At 45.8% G+C, this 16,870-nt stretch overlaps 2 protein-coding genes across 5 annotated transcripts in view; both read left to right on the top strand.

Annotated features, from left to right (window-relative positions):
* The window catches only part of LOC109928510 (kelch-like protein 24), a 393,202-nt gene extending 389,949 nt beyond the window's left edge, over positions 1-3,253 (top strand). For both annotated transcript variants that reach the window (XM_048598465.1, XM_020528460.2), the window contains one exon: positions 2,692-3,253. In XM_048598465.1, coding sequence (XP_048454422.1) covers positions 2,692-2,880 — 189 coding nt within the window. In that variant the 3' untranslated portion in view covers positions 2,881-3,253. The remainder of the gene's footprint in view (positions 1-2,691) is intronic.
* The window catches only part of dgat2 (diacylglycerol O-acyltransferase 2), a 659,593-nt gene that overhangs the window by 412,290 nt on the left and 230,433 nt on the right, over positions 1-16,870 (top strand). The window lies entirely within an intron of this gene.

Genomic DNA, 16,870 nt, shown 5'->3' with positions numbered 1-16,870 from the left:
ACACACACACACACACACACACACACACACACACACACACACACAAAAACACATATTCTCTCCCTCTCTCACACACACACTCTCTCTCACGCACAGACACACACCCTCACTCTCTCTCCCACACTCACACATACACACACACTCTCTCACACACACACACACTCACACTAACACTCTCTCTCACACACACATACACACACACACTCTCTCTCTCTCACATGCATGCACACACATACACATACACACACACACTCTCTCTCACATGCACATGCGCGCGCGCGCGCGCACACACAAATATAAATCTATGGGGTGAATTTGTATTTGCAGATTTGTAATTGCAGAACCATTCTATTTTGTTCAAACAACACACAATGTGTAGACAGTCAAGGTGGCATTTTATAAATTCCTACTGTGGGAATAAAATCAGTCTGACTCCAAGCTAAAACACAGCCAGATTCTAAACAAGGTTGCTGGGATTTTCATATTAATCAATCAAAGCCTGCATCTCCTTTCTAAGTGATTAAAGATTTAACTGCCATCTTAGGTTTATTCAATACATTCACATCAGTTCTCTGACCCTTTGATCTTTTACTTATAAATTCTGTGTGTGATGCCACCTCTCTCACTAACACTTGAAGAAGGAGCGAGACTCTGAAAGCTTGTGTTTTCAAATAAACCTGTTGGACTATAACGTAGTGTCGTGTGATTTTTGACCTTGTCCACCCCAGTCCAATGCCAGCACCTGCACATCATGAATGAGGATTGCTGTTGCTGGTATGTAAATGACGCAGGAATGGCCTCCAACACCATGAGTTGTTTGAGCCACTTTGCCATTATCTTCCGCCTCACCCTCAAGGTTGCTGGGTAACCATCCCAAAGCCGCTGCTTTTCAAATTAGGATTAAGGTCACTTCTAAAAGTGGCTGCACAGAATGGTGTGGCAAGATTTATTTTCCTGCAATTCCACTCCACCTCAGGGTCCAGAAAGGGTGCTTTTGAATGTATGGAGTCCCGCTCCTTCAGGATGTAAAATATTGCATATGATTATAGGCAAACAACAAACAAATCCACTCCCTAGTACCTGACTCCTAACAGCCCTCTGAAATGGTTTGCGTGCTGGGGAGAGGTTGGATAGTCTGGACTGACGGTGACTTTATACAGATTTATAAAATCATGAGGGGTATTGATAACATGATAATATTAGTGTGGTATGGTGGCTCAGTGGTTAGCACTGCTGCCTCACAATGACAGGGACCTGGGTTCAATCCCACACTCGGGTGACTGTCTGTGTGGAGTTTGCACATTGTCCCTGTGTCTGTGTGGGTTTCCTCTGGGTTCTACAACTATCTGCCTAAGGCTTATTAGCGCTGGATGTTAAATTCTGGCCTCGCCAGTGATGCCCATACCTCAAAACAAAACCAATCCATGCAGGCATTTATGTTGCATTTAAACTTCTCTCTTCCACCCCCATTCTTCTTCATCTACTTGAGAATAAACCTTTCTTTTCTATGCCCTCATATGTTAGCGGGTAGGCAATAGCCTAGTGGTATTATTGCTAGACTATTAATCCAGACACCCAGGTAATATTCTAGGGGGTTCAAATCCTCCCACGGCGGGCGGTGGAATTCAATAATAATCTGGAATTAAGAGTCTAATGGTGACCATAAAGTCATTGCTGATTGTCAGGAAAAACCCATCTGGTTCACTAATGTCCTTTAGGGAAGGAAACTGCCATCCTTACCTGGCCTGGCCTACATGTGACTCCAGACCCACAGCATGTGGTTGACTCTTAACTGCCCTCTGGGCAATTAGGGATGGGCAATAAATGTTGGTCTAGCCCGTTACGCCCACAACACATGAATGAATTAAAAAAAGTTCGTCAAGGGTCCTCAGAATAAGGGGTTGCATGTTTTAGACAGAGATGAGGAGGAATTTCTTCTCTCAGAGGGTAGTGAATCTGTGGATAGAGGAGAAGATAGGTGGAGAGGAGACAGACAGGTCAAAGGGGCAGGGATGGAGCCAGTAAAGGTGAGTGTAGGTGGAGAGTTAGGGAGGGGATAGGTCAGTCCAGGGAGGATGGACAGGTCAAGGGGGCAGGGATAGGTGGGAGAAAGGACAGGTTAGGGAGGCGGGGACAAGCTAGGCATTAGTGAACCAGATGGATTTTTACAACAACTGACCGTGGTTACATGGTCACTGTTAGACTATCTTTTTATTACTCCAGCTTTTAAAAAATAAATCCAGTTTTCACTACCTACAGTGGTATAATTCAATGCCATGTCCCCTGCATTGCTAGTCCAGTAACAATACCACTAGACCAATGGTGGAGGGTGTTTCTTGAGGTGAGGGTATAGGATGAGTGGAGGTTGATGAGGATCATTAGAGTAAAAGACTGTAGTAATTGGAATGAGGTTGGCCAGGTAGATCTCATTGAGTATGAGTTCCCTGTTTGGGGCTGTTAAACTGGGGCCAGTCAGGGTGTCCTGGCTGACAGGAATAAACAGAAGTCTCAGGGTTTCTTCTCACGCTAGGGACTGACTGTGAGTTGGCTGGTCAGAGTCTGTATACTGTGCACGTGTAAATAAAGGGTGATGGGATACCGGCCTCTGTGGAGTTATTTCAAAGACAAAATGGCGGAGGAAGCTTTAGGCTACAACTAAATGATGACCTTCCTTTTTTTTTGGGAATGCAGGAGAACTGCGGGCTGACAGTTTGCAATGGGATGATTTACATTCTCGGTGGCAAAGGCAACATGGCGGAAGGCACAGACAGAGTCTTCTGCGTCGAACCCGCCTCAGGCAAACTAATTCTCGTCTCCAGGATGCCAAGGTGTGCCAGTTACCATGGGTGTGTCACTATCCACCGGCGGGTGAGAAGATAACCATTGGGCTGGCTCACAACATCCAGGCCGTCAGTCTTTTTACTGTAATATGCCTGATGGTTCAAGTTGTACTCAACATCCTGGCACTTATCATTTATCTTAGAACCTTCTGTTACATGCAAAGTTGCCCTCAAGTGTTGTGTTTTTTGGTCAGAAATGGAAAGGATTTAATATATGAGTGAATAGCCAGTTGTATTTGTTAAGCTACTGACCAATCACTGACCAGTATGGAATGCAGCCTCTCTCCCTTACCCCATCACTGGCTGGAATTGACCCCCTAAGTCTTCCCCCTTCCCCATTACTGACCAGTAATGACCCCTAAACCTCCCCACCTGCCCCGTTACTGACTGGTACTCAGCCTGTTGGGCTGATAGGTTATGGGTTTTCTGAAAGTTAGATGGTGCTGCATGTTGGAGGCAGTCAATAATCTTTACTCAGTGTGAGGTGAGGTGAGAGTGACTGTCCTCGACATCAAGGCCACACTTCATCAAATGAGGCATCAAGGAACCCGAGCAAAACCAGACTCAATGTGAATCAGGGGAGTATTCTCCACTAGTTGGAGTCTTACCTGACACACAGGAAGATGGTCGTGGTTGTTGGATATCAGTCATCTCAGCTCCAGGACATCCAGGATGCAGGAGTTCCTCTGAGTAGTGTCCTAGGCCTAAACATCTTTAGCTACTTCAACAATGACCTTCCCTCCATCATAAGGTCAGATGTGGGGATGTTCGCTGACGATTGCACAATGTTCAGCACCATTCGTGACTCCTCAGATACTGAAGCAGTCCGTGTTCAAAAGAAACAAGATCTGGACAATATCCAGGCTTGGGCTGACGAGTGGCAAGTAATATTCATGGCACACAAATGTCAGATAATGATCATCTTAAATAAGAGAGAATCTAACCATCGCCCTTGACATACAAGGATGTTACAATCACTGAATCCCTCACTATGAACATCCTTGGGGTTACCATTGACTAGAAACTGAACTGAACTAGCCATATAAATACTGTGGCTACAAGGGCAGGTGAGAGGCTAGGAATCCTGTGGCAAGTAATTCACTTCCTGACTCCCTCCAAAGCCTGTGAACCATCTACAAGACACAACTCAGGATTGTGATGGAATACTCCCTTCTTGCCTCAAGAACAATACTCAAGAAGCTTGACACCATCCAGGACAAAGCAGCTGCTTGATTGGCACCACATCCACAAGCATCCACTCCCTTCCCCACTGACGCTCAGTAGCAGCAGTGTGTACCATCTCCAAGATGTCCTGCAGAAATTTGTCCAGACTCCTTAGACAATCCTTCCAAACCCCTGACCATTTCCATCTAGAAGGACAAGGGCAGCAGATATATGGGAACACCACACTCTGCAAGTTCCCCCTCAAGCCACTGACCACCTTGATATTGAAATCTATCACCATCAAGAAGGATGTGAGTGCATTGGAGAGAGTGCAGAAATGATTTACAAGAATGGCTGCAGGAATGAGAAAATTCAGGGATGAGGACAGATTAAAGAAATTGGGACTGTTCTCCTTAGAGAGAAGAAGGCTGAGAGGATATTTGATCGAGTTATTCAAAATCATGAGTGGGCTGGAGAGAGTTGATAGGGAGAAGCCATTCCTGCTCACAAAGGGAACAAGAACAAAAGGGCATAGATTTAAAGTGATGTGCAATTTAAGTAAGGGTGATGTGAGAAAACGCTTTTTCACTCAGCAAGCAGTTGGTGTCTGGAAAACACTGCCTGGAAATGGGGGTGGGGGCAGGCTAAGTTGAGGCATTCAAGAGGGGGCATTGGATGGTTATTTGGATAGAAATGGTTCAGAGGGATGTGAGGAAAAGGTAGGGGATTGGCACTGGGTAATAATACTAATGTAATAAGACAGACAGAATGGACCGTTAACAATCTTGTGATACTGTAATCCAAAGTACAGGTCAGATGAGGAGTGTGCTTCCTTGCATTCTCTCATTTCTGCTGACAAACAGCCTTTTTAAAATTGAACTTTACTCATGGGTCCTGTTCTGAATGTCTTGCTTCCCTTTCTGACCCAGTCAGTGTTGCATCATTTCCTGACTATCATCTGTTGGTGCCTGAGGTCTCTGAGGTGACACTGCAAAGAAAAGAAATAACTCAGTATATCTTGGCGATAGTAAGAACTGTTGATGCTGGAGTCAGAGATAACACAGTGTGGAGCTGGAGGAACACAGCAGGCCAGGCAGCATCAGAGGAACAGAAAAGCTGACGTTTCGGGTCTGGACCCTTCTTCAGAAATGGGAGCGGGGAAGGGGGCTCTGAAATAAATAGACGGGGAGTGTGGGTGCGTTAGCTGGTAGGTGGTGGTGTGGATTGATCAGTGAGGTGGGAGAGAAGATGGACAGGTCAAGGAGGCGGGAATGAAGCTAGTAAAGGTGAGTGTAGTAGGTAGTGGTGGGGATTGGTCAGTGAGATGGGAAGAGGGATAGGTGGGAGAAAAGACAGACAGATCAATGATGGGGGGAGCTGGTCTTGGGATGAGGTTGGGGGTGGGGAGATTTTGAAGCTAGTAAAGTCCACATTGAGACCATTGGGTTGTAGGGTTGCCAGGCGGAATATGAGGTGCTGTTCTTCCAGTTTCTGGGTGGCATCGTTGTGACACTGGAGGAGGCCCAGGATGGACAAGTCGTCCAGGGAGTGGGAGGGGGAGTTGAAGTGGTTCGCGACAGGGAGGTTTTGTCATTTGTCGCGAACTGAGCGTAGGTGCTCCACAAAGCAGTCTCCGAGCCTCCGCTTGGTTTCCCCGATGTAGAGGAGGCCACAACGGGAACAGCGGATACAATAGACCACATTAGCGGATGTGCAGGTGAACATCTGTTTAATGCGGAACGTTTTCTTTGGGCCTGGGTTTGAGGTGAGGGGGGAGGTGTAGGGGCAGGTGTAGCATCTCCTGCGGTTGCAGGGAAAAGTGCTGGAGGTGGTGGGGCTGGTGAGGAGTGTGGAGCGGACGAGGGAGTCGCGGAGAGAGTGGTCCCTCCGGAAGGCAGATAGTGGTGGGGCGGGAAATATATCCTTCGTAGTGGGGTCAGAATGCAGGTGGCGGAAGTGGCAGAGAATGATGAGTTGAATCCGGAGGTTAATGGGGTGATACGTGAGGACAAGGGAAAATTCTGTCTTTGTTTTCATTGCAGGGAGGGGGTGTGAGGGCTGAGGTGCGGGAAATGCAAGAGATGCGGTTGAGGGTGTTTTCGACCACTGAGAGGGGGAAGTTGCGGTCCTTGAAATATGAGGACATCTGGGATGTTTGGGAGGGGAACGCCTCACCTTGGGAGCAGATGTGGTGGAGGCGAAGGAATTGGGAGTAGGGGATCACTTTCTTGGAGAAAGGTAGGTGAGAGGAGGTGTAGTCTAGGTAGCCGTGGGAGTTGATGGGCTTGAAATAGATATCAGTTTCGAGGTGGTCACCAGAGATGGAGACAGAGAGGTCCAGGAAGGAGAGAGAGGTATTGGAGATGGTCCAGGTGAACTTAAGGTTGGGGTGGAAGGTGCTAGTAAAGTTGATGAACTGTTCGAGCTCCTCGTGGGAGCATGAGGCAACACTGATACAGTCATCGATATAACGGAAGAGGTGGGGGATAGGGCCAGTGTAGCTGCGGAAGAGGGATTGTTCCACATATCCTACAAAGAGGCAGGCATAGCTTGGGCCCATGCGGGAGCCATGGCCAACCCCTTTGTCTGTAGGAAGTGGGAGGAATTGAAAGAGAAGTTGTTGAGGGTGAGGATGAGTTCGGCTAAGCGGATGAGGGTGTCAGTGGAGGGGGACTGGTCGGGCCTGCGGGACAGGAAGAAGCAGAGGGCCTTTAGGCCATCTGCATGGGGAATGCAAGTGTATAGGGACTGGATGTCCGTGGTGAAGGTGAGGTGTTGGGGACCAGGGAATCGGAATTTTTGGAGAAGACGGAGTGTCACAGACGTAGGTGGGGAGTTCCTGGACCAAGGGGGAGAAAATGGAGTCGAGATAAGTGGAGATAAGTTCGGTGGGGCAGGAGCAGGCAGAGACAGTGGGTTGACCCGGGCAGTCAGGTTTGTGGATTTTGGGAAGGAGATAGAAACGGGTGGAACGGGTGGAGATGTTCCCATGCATCTGCTGCTCTTGTCCTTCTCAATGGAAATGGTTGTGGATTTGGAAGGTACTGTCCAAGGAGCCTTGGTGAATTTGTGCAGTGCATCTAGTAGATAGTATACACTGCTGCGCTGAGCATCGGTGGTAGAGGGAGTGGTTTTCAATGAGGTACCAGTCCAGCAGGTCTGTCTTATCTTGAATCGCGTTGGGTTTTCGAGTGAGTGGAGAAATTCTCTTCCCCTGTCTCAGCCATGATGGCAAGCCAGGTAGCAAAGATGGGAGGTCAGAGTTCATCTGTGTCCCCTCAACCTGCACCCTTAGATATTGCACCCCTTCCTACATGCAAGATACACTGACACCTCATGTAGTTCAACAGCCTTAGACCAACCTCAATAGCCTATAATACAATGCAAAATGCACGATAGGTGGATCGTAATTACCTTCCCTGCCCTGCATCTCCCTCCCAAAGCAAGGCCCGAGTGATGGTTTTATTCACCACAATTAATGTGCACCACTTTAATAACAAGGGTTCTTAAAGGAAGGTTTCCTTGCCTCACTAACTTTTGTAGTTTGCAGAGATATGTTCTAAGTGTACTTCTCAAAATTGTGAATTGTGTCCTTGAATGGAACGCTGGATGTGAATATTCCGACGATACCTCTGTTCTTACTAATCCTATAATGTTAATGCTGTGTATGTTTGTTAGGTGAATTATTTCTCCATTCTCTAGTATTCTTGCCCTAACTCTACCCTTTACCGAGGCGGTGCCACCCTTAATTCACTGGGATACCGAGGCAAAAGGTTCAGCAACTGGTTCTGCCGGAAGAGGATGAGACCATTCAGCCTGTTTGAGGTTGTCCTGTTCATATAGGTCAAGGCTGGTCTGCAGTGCACCTCCCTGTTTGGTTCTGTAACTCACTGATAATCAGATAAAAGACTGTGAGAGTGAGGGGTACAGCGAAGGAGCTGGGAGCTAATAGTCTGTTCACTTGTGGGGAGAAGGAAGATTCCTCCAGAGATTTCAGTTCACAGGATGGTGCAGGATGTACCGACTTCAGAAGCAGAAGCTGGAGTAGGCCGTTCGGCCCCTCAAGCCTGCCCCTTTCTGTGTTTACAAGCCCCTCGATCAGCCAGAGGACTGTGGTGCTCTGGAGGTTCTCGTTCCCTTGATTGCCCGTAAATGGCTTACATCCTCCCACCACCAGCTCCCACAGGAGATGTCAGATTACCCACTGTGTGAGCAGCATAGCAAGATCCCACAAGTGCCAACATGGCGATGAACAGATTCTACGTCTTCATTGCTTTCTCATTCAGTGATGTTGGTAGAAGGATGAATGTTATCCCAGTGCATCAGGGGAAGAACATTCAGTTCTTCCTCAAGATAGCATCTTGATCATCCCACGGAGCAGGGAGGTGAGACCTTGGTTTAATTTGAAACTTGGTGCCTCTAAAGAGTGGAGTAGAGACTCAGGTGGGATTAGAAACTTTGGACTAGACTCTGTACTTGGGTCCCCCAAGTGAATTTGACTTTACAAAGCTCTGACTCTGTGGAAGTGAGAGTGGTACCGATTGAACTATGTGTCAAATAAGCCTGGATTAAAACCCTATTGACAATGTAGGTTGTAGGTTAAAATTAAATCTCTTGTGTTGGTTACTGTGTATTTCACTAAAGCTGTGAAAGAAGATACTAACTGCTGTAAACTGTGATTTATTGTTTTTTTCGTATGTTAAATAACAGTGCAATACAAAATAAAACTTTTTGTCACTTTATATTTGACGTCTTGGTTTTATGTCTGTTCAAAATGTGCTTTTAGTTTGATTTATTTATTGTCACTTGTACAGTACCTAAGTGCAGTGAGAAGCTTTGTTTATGAACAGTACAGGCAGACCATAGTAAGCAAGGATGTACAGATCATAGGGTAAAAAGAACACTTGGACAGAGGCATACAGGTCACGTCGCGTAGGGTGTCGCTGGGCAAGATCAACATTAGATAGATTAGCATTATTTGAAGTTAGGGAGTCTATTCATCAGTCTAATAACAGCTGGGAAGAAACTGTTCCTGAACCGGCTTGTGCACGTAATCAGGTTTCTGTATCCTCTGCCTGATGGAAGTAGTTGTAGGAGATCATTACTGGGGTGAGCCTTTGATGATGTTGGCAGCTTTTCCATGGCAACGAGCCATGTAAATGGAGTCCATGGATGGAAGAATGGCTTCCGTGATGGTCTGCACACAACCTTCTGTAGTTTCTTATGGTCCTGGGCAGAGCAGTTGCCTTACCAGGCTGTTGTGCACCCGGACAGTATGCTTTCAATGGTGCATCTGTAGAAGTTGGTGAGGGGCCTTATGGACTTGCCAAATTTCCTGAGCTGCCTGAGGAAGAAGAGGCATTGCTGTGCCTTCTTGACCATCACATCTACGCAGGAAGTCCAGGACAGGTTTTCGGTTATCGTCACTCCGAAAAACTTCAAACCCTCGAGCCTCTCAACCTCAGCTCCGTTGATGTAGATGGGGGTGTGTTCTCCTCCTTTCTTTCTGAAGTCAACGATGAGTTCTTTAGTTCTTCTGACATTGAGGGAGAGGTTGTTCTCATTGCACCACATCACCAAGCCCTCTGTCTCCTTTCTGTATTCTCACTCGTCATTGTTAGATATCCATCCTACCTTGGTGGTGTCGTCAGCAAACTTGTAGATGGCATTCATTCAGAATTTGGAAACACAGTCGTGAGTGTGCAGGGAGTACAGTAGGGGGCTGAGGATGCATCCTTGGAGGGGGGGAGCTCTGGTGTTGAGTGTTAAGGAAAAATCATTTTGAGTAGTTAAGGCGGATGCAAGTTTCAGACATTTGCCACTCAGAACAAGGTTATTCTGAGGTACCTCATTTTCAGTGATGTTTAAGGGAAATTCCTGTTTCATCTATTTTATTGCCAGCAGTTTTTTTCAATTGGTTTACTTTGGGCATTCTCCCCTTTTCCGTGTTGATTGCACTTCTTGCGAATCAGCTTCCATTTCCATATCGCCGTCACACAATCTTGTGGCTTTGCAAATCAGCTTGCTGTTCCATATCACCATCACACAAGCTTGTGCTTTTCTAAAATGCTTCATTTCTAAAAGGTATTGTTTGGGATGAGGCCATTGCCAGCACTGGGTACCCATCCCCTAACTGCCCTTGAACTGAGTGGGTTGCTGGGCCATTTCGGAGGGTGGTTAAGAATCAGCCATATTGCTGTGGGTCTGGAGTCACATGGAAAATGGAATTAGTGAATGAGTGGACATGAGAGGCTGAATGCTCTCCTTCTTTGCTGGAAATATCTGTGTCTACAAATCTGAATTGAGACTATTGCAATGTACAAAAAAATGAGGTGGTCAATTTACACAGTGTAGCGTCCCACTCACAACATTGGTGCAAAAATGTCTGGATAATCTATTTAAGTTTGGTTTTGTGGATTGAGAGCTAATTATTTGCCAGCACACCCTACCATCCTTTACTGAAGTAGTCATCCAAGACAAGAGATTTTTGAATTTTGTTCTTTCACGGGGATGTGGGCATCACCATTCAACGCCCATCCTAATTTACCCTTGAACTGAATGGCTTGCTAGGCTACATTAGAGGATGGTTAAGAGTCAACCTCATTGCTGTGGGTCTGGAGTCACATGTAGGCCAGCAGATTTCCTTCCCTAAAGGACATTAGTGAATGGGTCTTTATAAACACCAACAATGGTTTCTTTGTTACTGAGACAGCTTTATATTCTAATGTTGTCTTAGTTGAATTTAAATTCCACCAGCTGCCATGGCAGGTTTTTTTTTTAATCCCTACCGTGTGGAAATAGGCCCTTCAGCCCAACAAGTCCACACCGAACCTTAGAGCATCCCACCCAGACCCATCCTCCTATAACCCACCTAACCTGCACATCCCTGGACACTATGGGACAATTTTGCACAGCCAATCCACCCTAACCTGCATATCTTTGGACTGTGGAAGGAAACCGGAGCACCCGGAGGAAACCCACGCAGACACAGGGAGAACATACAAACTCTACACAGACAGTCACCCGAGGGTGAAATTGAACCTGGGTCTCATGTGCTGTGAGGAAGCAGTGCTAACCGCTAAGCCATTGTGCATTTGATTCCACAGTCCCCAGAACGTTAGTCTGAGCCACTGGAGAACTCGTCCAGTGACATTACCGCTACATCACTGTTGGCATCCGGTGAACAGATGTTAGAAAATGCCTTGATGCAGCATCAATGGGGAGTAAGACATGTCTTCCAGATGAGATGTTGGAACTGAGTCCGATCTGCAGGAGGCAAATAATCCCATTATTTTGAAGAAGGGCAGGAGTCTTCTCCCTTGCATGGTTGCCAGTATATTTATCTCCTAAATGTTATCACAGAAACCAATTATACTGTCATTATCACATTGCTGTTTGTGTGATCTTGCTCTGCACAATTTACTGCCACATTTCTAATGTTGCAACACGTTAAAAGTCCCTCAAAGGTTGGAAGAAGCTTTCTGAAACTGTGAAAGGTGCTCCATAAATGTATATCTTTCTCCTTACTGAACTGGTTGGGTTTTTACAGCAATCTGGTCTTGGTCAGATTTGGAAAATGTTCGCAGATTATCAGATACATTGGGGTATACTTTATACCTGTAAATATTTTTAAAACATTGTGTAAAGGGATATTTTTCAATATTCAATACAGCACAGGAACAGGCCTTTCGGCCCAAATGCTCTTTTCCTATCCCTGATTACGATTGGAAAAGTGATGATGATGAACCACATCGATGACCGGCTGCAATCCATATGGTATATGTGCACCCAACATATAGTGAGGAAGAGGAATCAGCTCCCTTCTTTATAACCCCTTCTCAGTTGATGATATTAAATATTTTTCTTTTCTTACCCCACACAACCATCACACTTCAATTAAAATAAACTTCATTAGAAAATGAAGGACTGTTATCCGTGTTTTCTCGCATGAAAAAAGAGGAATTCATCATCTACTAATGGCATGAAAAATATTTAAAAATGTGACATCAAACACACACAAGCACAGGTAATAAGTTTAAAAGAGTGAGTGACTGGTACAGCTAGGGGCAATAATGGTCGTGCGCTTAAAAAGATCTTGGATTCCTTGAGATTTTACATTTTCAATTTGAGACCACAGTTCAATGATTAACATGCCTCCTCAGCAGTAGCAGAATCTGTGGATCTCTTTGGGTTCTCAGTGAATGGTTGTTTTCCTAATTTTCTTTTCTCCCAGGCTCTGTATCCAAGATGATGAGAGAAACAGGCAGGGAGAGTTCCAACTCTTGTTGTCACAAATTTGTCTTCTCTTCTCTCTGCTCTATGACCGAAAAGCAACTGTTGAAATGTAGTTTGCTGTGTATTCCTGAGTCTAGTTCCATTGTTTTTCTAAGCTGGCTCACTGTTTTTATTTATTGTGGGGTGTGGGTGTCTCTGGTGGCCCGCGTTGATTGTCCTTGAGAAGGTGGGGGTGAGCTGCCTTCTTGAACTGCTGCAGTCTACCTGCTGTGGGTTGACTCACATTGTCCTCAGGGAAAGAATACCAGGATTTTTACCCAGCAACACTGAAGGATCAGGGATATATTTCCAAGTCAGGATGGTGAGTTGATTGGAGGGGAACTTGAAGGTAATGGTGTTCCCATGTAACTGTGGCCCTTGCCCTTCTAATTGGAAGTGGTCATGGGTTTGGAAGGTGCTGTCTGAGGATCTTTGGTGAATATATCTTCGATTTCAATGTCCACCACCAAGAGCGGCTCGGCAGCAGTACTACTGATCGAGCTGGTCGGGTCCTAAAGGATGTAGCTGCTACACTGGGTCTGCAGCAGGTGCTGAGGGAACCAACAAGAGGGAAAAACATACTGGGCCTGATCCTTACCAATCTTCTAGCTGCAGATGTATCTGTCCATGACAGTATCGGTAAGAGTGACCATCGCACAGTCCTTGTGGAGATGAAGTCACGCCTTCACACGAAGAATAACCTGCATCATGTTGTGTGGCACTATCACTGTGCTAAATGGGACAGACTTTTAACAGAAGTATCAATCAAGACTGGGCATCTATGAGGCGCTGTGGGCCATCAACAGCAGCAGAATTGTACTCAGCTCAATCTGTAACCTCATGGCCCGGCATATCACCTACTCAAGGCTGGGGATAAAACTTTGTTCAATGGAGAGTGCAGTAGGGTATGCCAGGAGCAGCACCAGGCATAGCTGAAGATGGGGTGTCATCCTGGTGAAGCTACCAAACAAGACTATTTACACGCCAAACAGCAAAAGTAGCAAGAGATAGACAGAGCTAAGCGATCCCACAACCAAAGGATCAAATCCAAGCACTGCAGTCCTGCCACATCCAGTTGTGAATGGTGGTGGACAATTAAACAGCTCACTGGAGGAGGAGGCTCCACAACTATCCCCATCCTCAATGATGGAAGAGCCCAGCACATCAGTGCAATAGACAAGGCTGAAGCATTCGCAGCAATCTTCAGCCAGAAGTGCCGAGTGGACGATCCATCTCGGCCTCCTCCAGTGGTCTCCAGCATCACAGATACCAGTCTTCAGCCAATTTGATTCACTCTACGTGATGTCAAAAAACAGTTGGATGCTGCAAAGTCTACAGGCCCTGAGAACATTCTGGTAACTGGCAGGTGAGCTTTTAATATCCCAACATATGAAGTTAACATAGATGTGTGAGGTTAAACTGGAGAGGTGAATTTCTTAGAGTGACTTAGCTGCCTGGTTTTGATGTGTTTTGATAAAATCAGTAATTTCAGTGTAGGGAACTTCATGTGTTCCACATTGCCCTCCTGAAGTATGCTACTGCAGCCATTTCAGCTCAATCTTTCTTCTCTTTTCAAAAATATTTTAGTCCATGACAGGTCTCAGGTATAACAATTAGATGATAAAAGTTAAAATTTGATAGACCATACTTACCACAATTATAATACATTAGGGGGTCTTAAGAGCATTAAAAAATTAGGAGCAGTATCCTGTCTTGTCCCTTGAGCCTGCCCCACCATTGAATAAGATCATGGCTGATCTTTTTGTAGACTCAGCTCCACTTACCCACCCACTCACCATAACCCTTAATGCCTTTACTGTTCAAAATTCTATCCATCTTTGCCTTAAAAACATTCAACGAGGAAGCCTCAACTGCTTCACTGGGCAGGAAATTCCACAGATTCACAATCCTTTGGGTGAAGAAGTTCCTCCTCAACTCAGTTCTAAATCTGCTCCCCCCTTATTTTGAGGCTATGCCCCCTAGTCCTAGTTTTACCCGCCAGTGGAAACAACCTCCCAGCTTCTATCTTTTCTATTCCCTCCATAATTTTATATGTTTCTGTAAGGTCCCCCCTCATTCTACTAAATTCCAACAAGTTTGGTCCCAGTCAACTCAATCTGAGCCACCAACTGCAAATCCACTATATTGGTATCACAGGTAAACTCCCAAATTTCACTGAAAGTAATGTTTGATGATTTTGGTCATTTCTAATGGCAGGGCACATCCATGTATCTCTTTCAGGGTCAGACTGGTCCCTGAGTATCTGTATTATTGCTCCTTACTTCACAGTGAGTCTCTTAAACAAAAAGCAATTTGTAAAGTTGTTCTTGCATTGGATGGGTGAAGTTATCTGCAATGACACTGATTTGACGATCACGTTAAGCCAGAATCTGATTCAAACAGGTTTACATTGTGTTAGGTGGGTTCACACTGTGTGCCTGGCTTGTGTGTTTCAGAAATGCGGTTGTACTATATTGCTGTTGATAGACATTGATTTCTGGAACATTCCAAGTGCAACCTCCCCATTGAGAGGAGTTACTACAATTCCAAAGAGCTTCATTGGCTGTGCAGACATTTGAGAATTGAAAGGTATGATCTCTAAATGAGTGGGTCCTTCCCTTTTTTTAATTCATTCATAAAACAAGGGCATTACTGGCTAGTCCAGCATTTATTGCCCATCCCTAATTGCCCATGTAATAATTCCACAGAGGCTGGTATCCTATCACCGAGTCGCCCTTTATTTACATGTGGAGAGTCCTTGACACTGATCCAGCCCCCTCAGAGTCAGCTCTCAGAGTGGATAGAACCTCTGACAGTCCTGTTTATATCTATCAGCCAGGGTTCCCTGATTGGACCAGATTAACAGCCCCAAACAGGGAACTCATATTCTATGGCTGACCTTGTTTAATTATTACAGCCCAGAGGGCAGTTTAAGAGCCAACTACATTGCTGTGGGTCTGGAGTCACATGTAGGCCAGACCAGGTAAGGACAACAGATTTCCTTCCCTAAAGGGCATTAGTGAGCCAGATGGATTTTTACAACACTTGACAATGGATTCATTAGATTCTTAATTCCAGATGATTTTTAAATTGAATTCAAATTCCACCATTTGCCATGGTGGGATTTGAACCCAGGTCCCCAGAACATTACCTAGGTCTCTTAGTCCAATGAAAATACCACCAGGCTATTGCCTCCCCTGTATCCTTTGCTCACCCTTTCTTCCTGTATGTGGACATTCCATGATTAAATCCAGCTACTTTATCACTGAGCTATATACAAAGGTCCCAGTCATGTTTGCGAGTGTGCAGCCAGGATAAAGGAGCTGGGTTCAGTGGTATGAGACAGCAAGGCTTCAGGCACCTTTGCAAAACTGGCTTTCACTTAGCAAGAGGCTCAAGTGTCCTTGTTCTCTCACTCAGCACTCCCTCACACACACACAGACACGCATGGACACAACGGCACTCACACACACCAGTGCACAGACAGAAATGCTCACACACACACACACACACACACACACACACACATGCACACACAGAGAAGATAACACTCATGTGCACATGCACACACAAGCACATGCACACACATGCGCAAACACTCACGTACACACACACATACACGTGCAATGCACACATACATACACACACATAGAAGCTTACACTCGTGTACACATGCATACACAAGCACACACTCACATGCGCATACATACACATACATGCATGCACACACACAAGTGCATACACGCACATGTACATACACACACAAGCGCACACATGCATGTACGTCCATGCCTACGCACACAAAAGCACACACAAGTGCACACACATGTGCACATACATGCATGTCTGCAAACACACACACGTACACACACACATACGTGTTCATGTGCACTGCAATTTCCTCTAACCTCTCGGCTCTGCAGTCTCTTGAACACAGTTTAAACTGGCTGTATTAGCCTACTGCTGATGGACATCCTCCCTACACTCACATTGACCTGATGGGAAGGGAGTCAGCCCAGCCTGAGGACTCAGTCCCTGTCTTCCACCTAGACAGAGAGAAGCTCTGCTATGTCGCTGTTAATCACCAGTTTGTTCCTGGACAGCTGCCTAAATCCTTCCCGCCCTCCCCCCTCAACCCTGGGGACATTTCCAATAGCAGATGGTGGCTCAGGTGATTGAATGAGATACAGAGGAGCTGTGGTTATTGGTCAGTTCCCCAGGCAATCTGTTGAAAAGCGGTTATTGACTGACTGTCTGTATTAGCCTCCTGGGAGCGGTTAAACAGAATCATATTCAACAGTGGCCCCCAAGCTCCCTCATTCTGCTGATCAGCAATACACTCAGATCTGCTGTTAAACACACCCAACAGAGGTAATGTTTGTCACTAACAAAAAGCCAACTGGACAAGCAAGTTGATTAGGCTTAAACTTCATAAAACTGTTTAGACCACAACTATGAGAGATAGTAGGAAATGCTGATGCTGGAGAATCTGAGATAACAAGGTGTAGAGCTGGATGAACACAGCAGGTCAAGCAGCATCAGAGGAGCAGGAAAGCTGACGTTTTGGGTCTGGACCCTTCTTCAGAAAATGT

The sequence above is a fragment of the Rhincodon typus genome, chromosome 6, assembly GCF_021869965.1.
Source record: "Rhincodon typus isolate 14 chromosome 6, sRhiTyp1.1, whole genome shotgun sequence".
In the NCBI taxonomy this organism is placed as follows: domain Eukaryota; kingdom Metazoa; phylum Chordata; class Chondrichthyes; order Orectolobiformes; family Rhincodontidae; genus Rhincodon; species Rhincodon typus.
The sequence above is the reverse complement of the archived record's forward strand: the minus strand, read 5'-3'. Positions and strand labels throughout refer to the sequence as shown.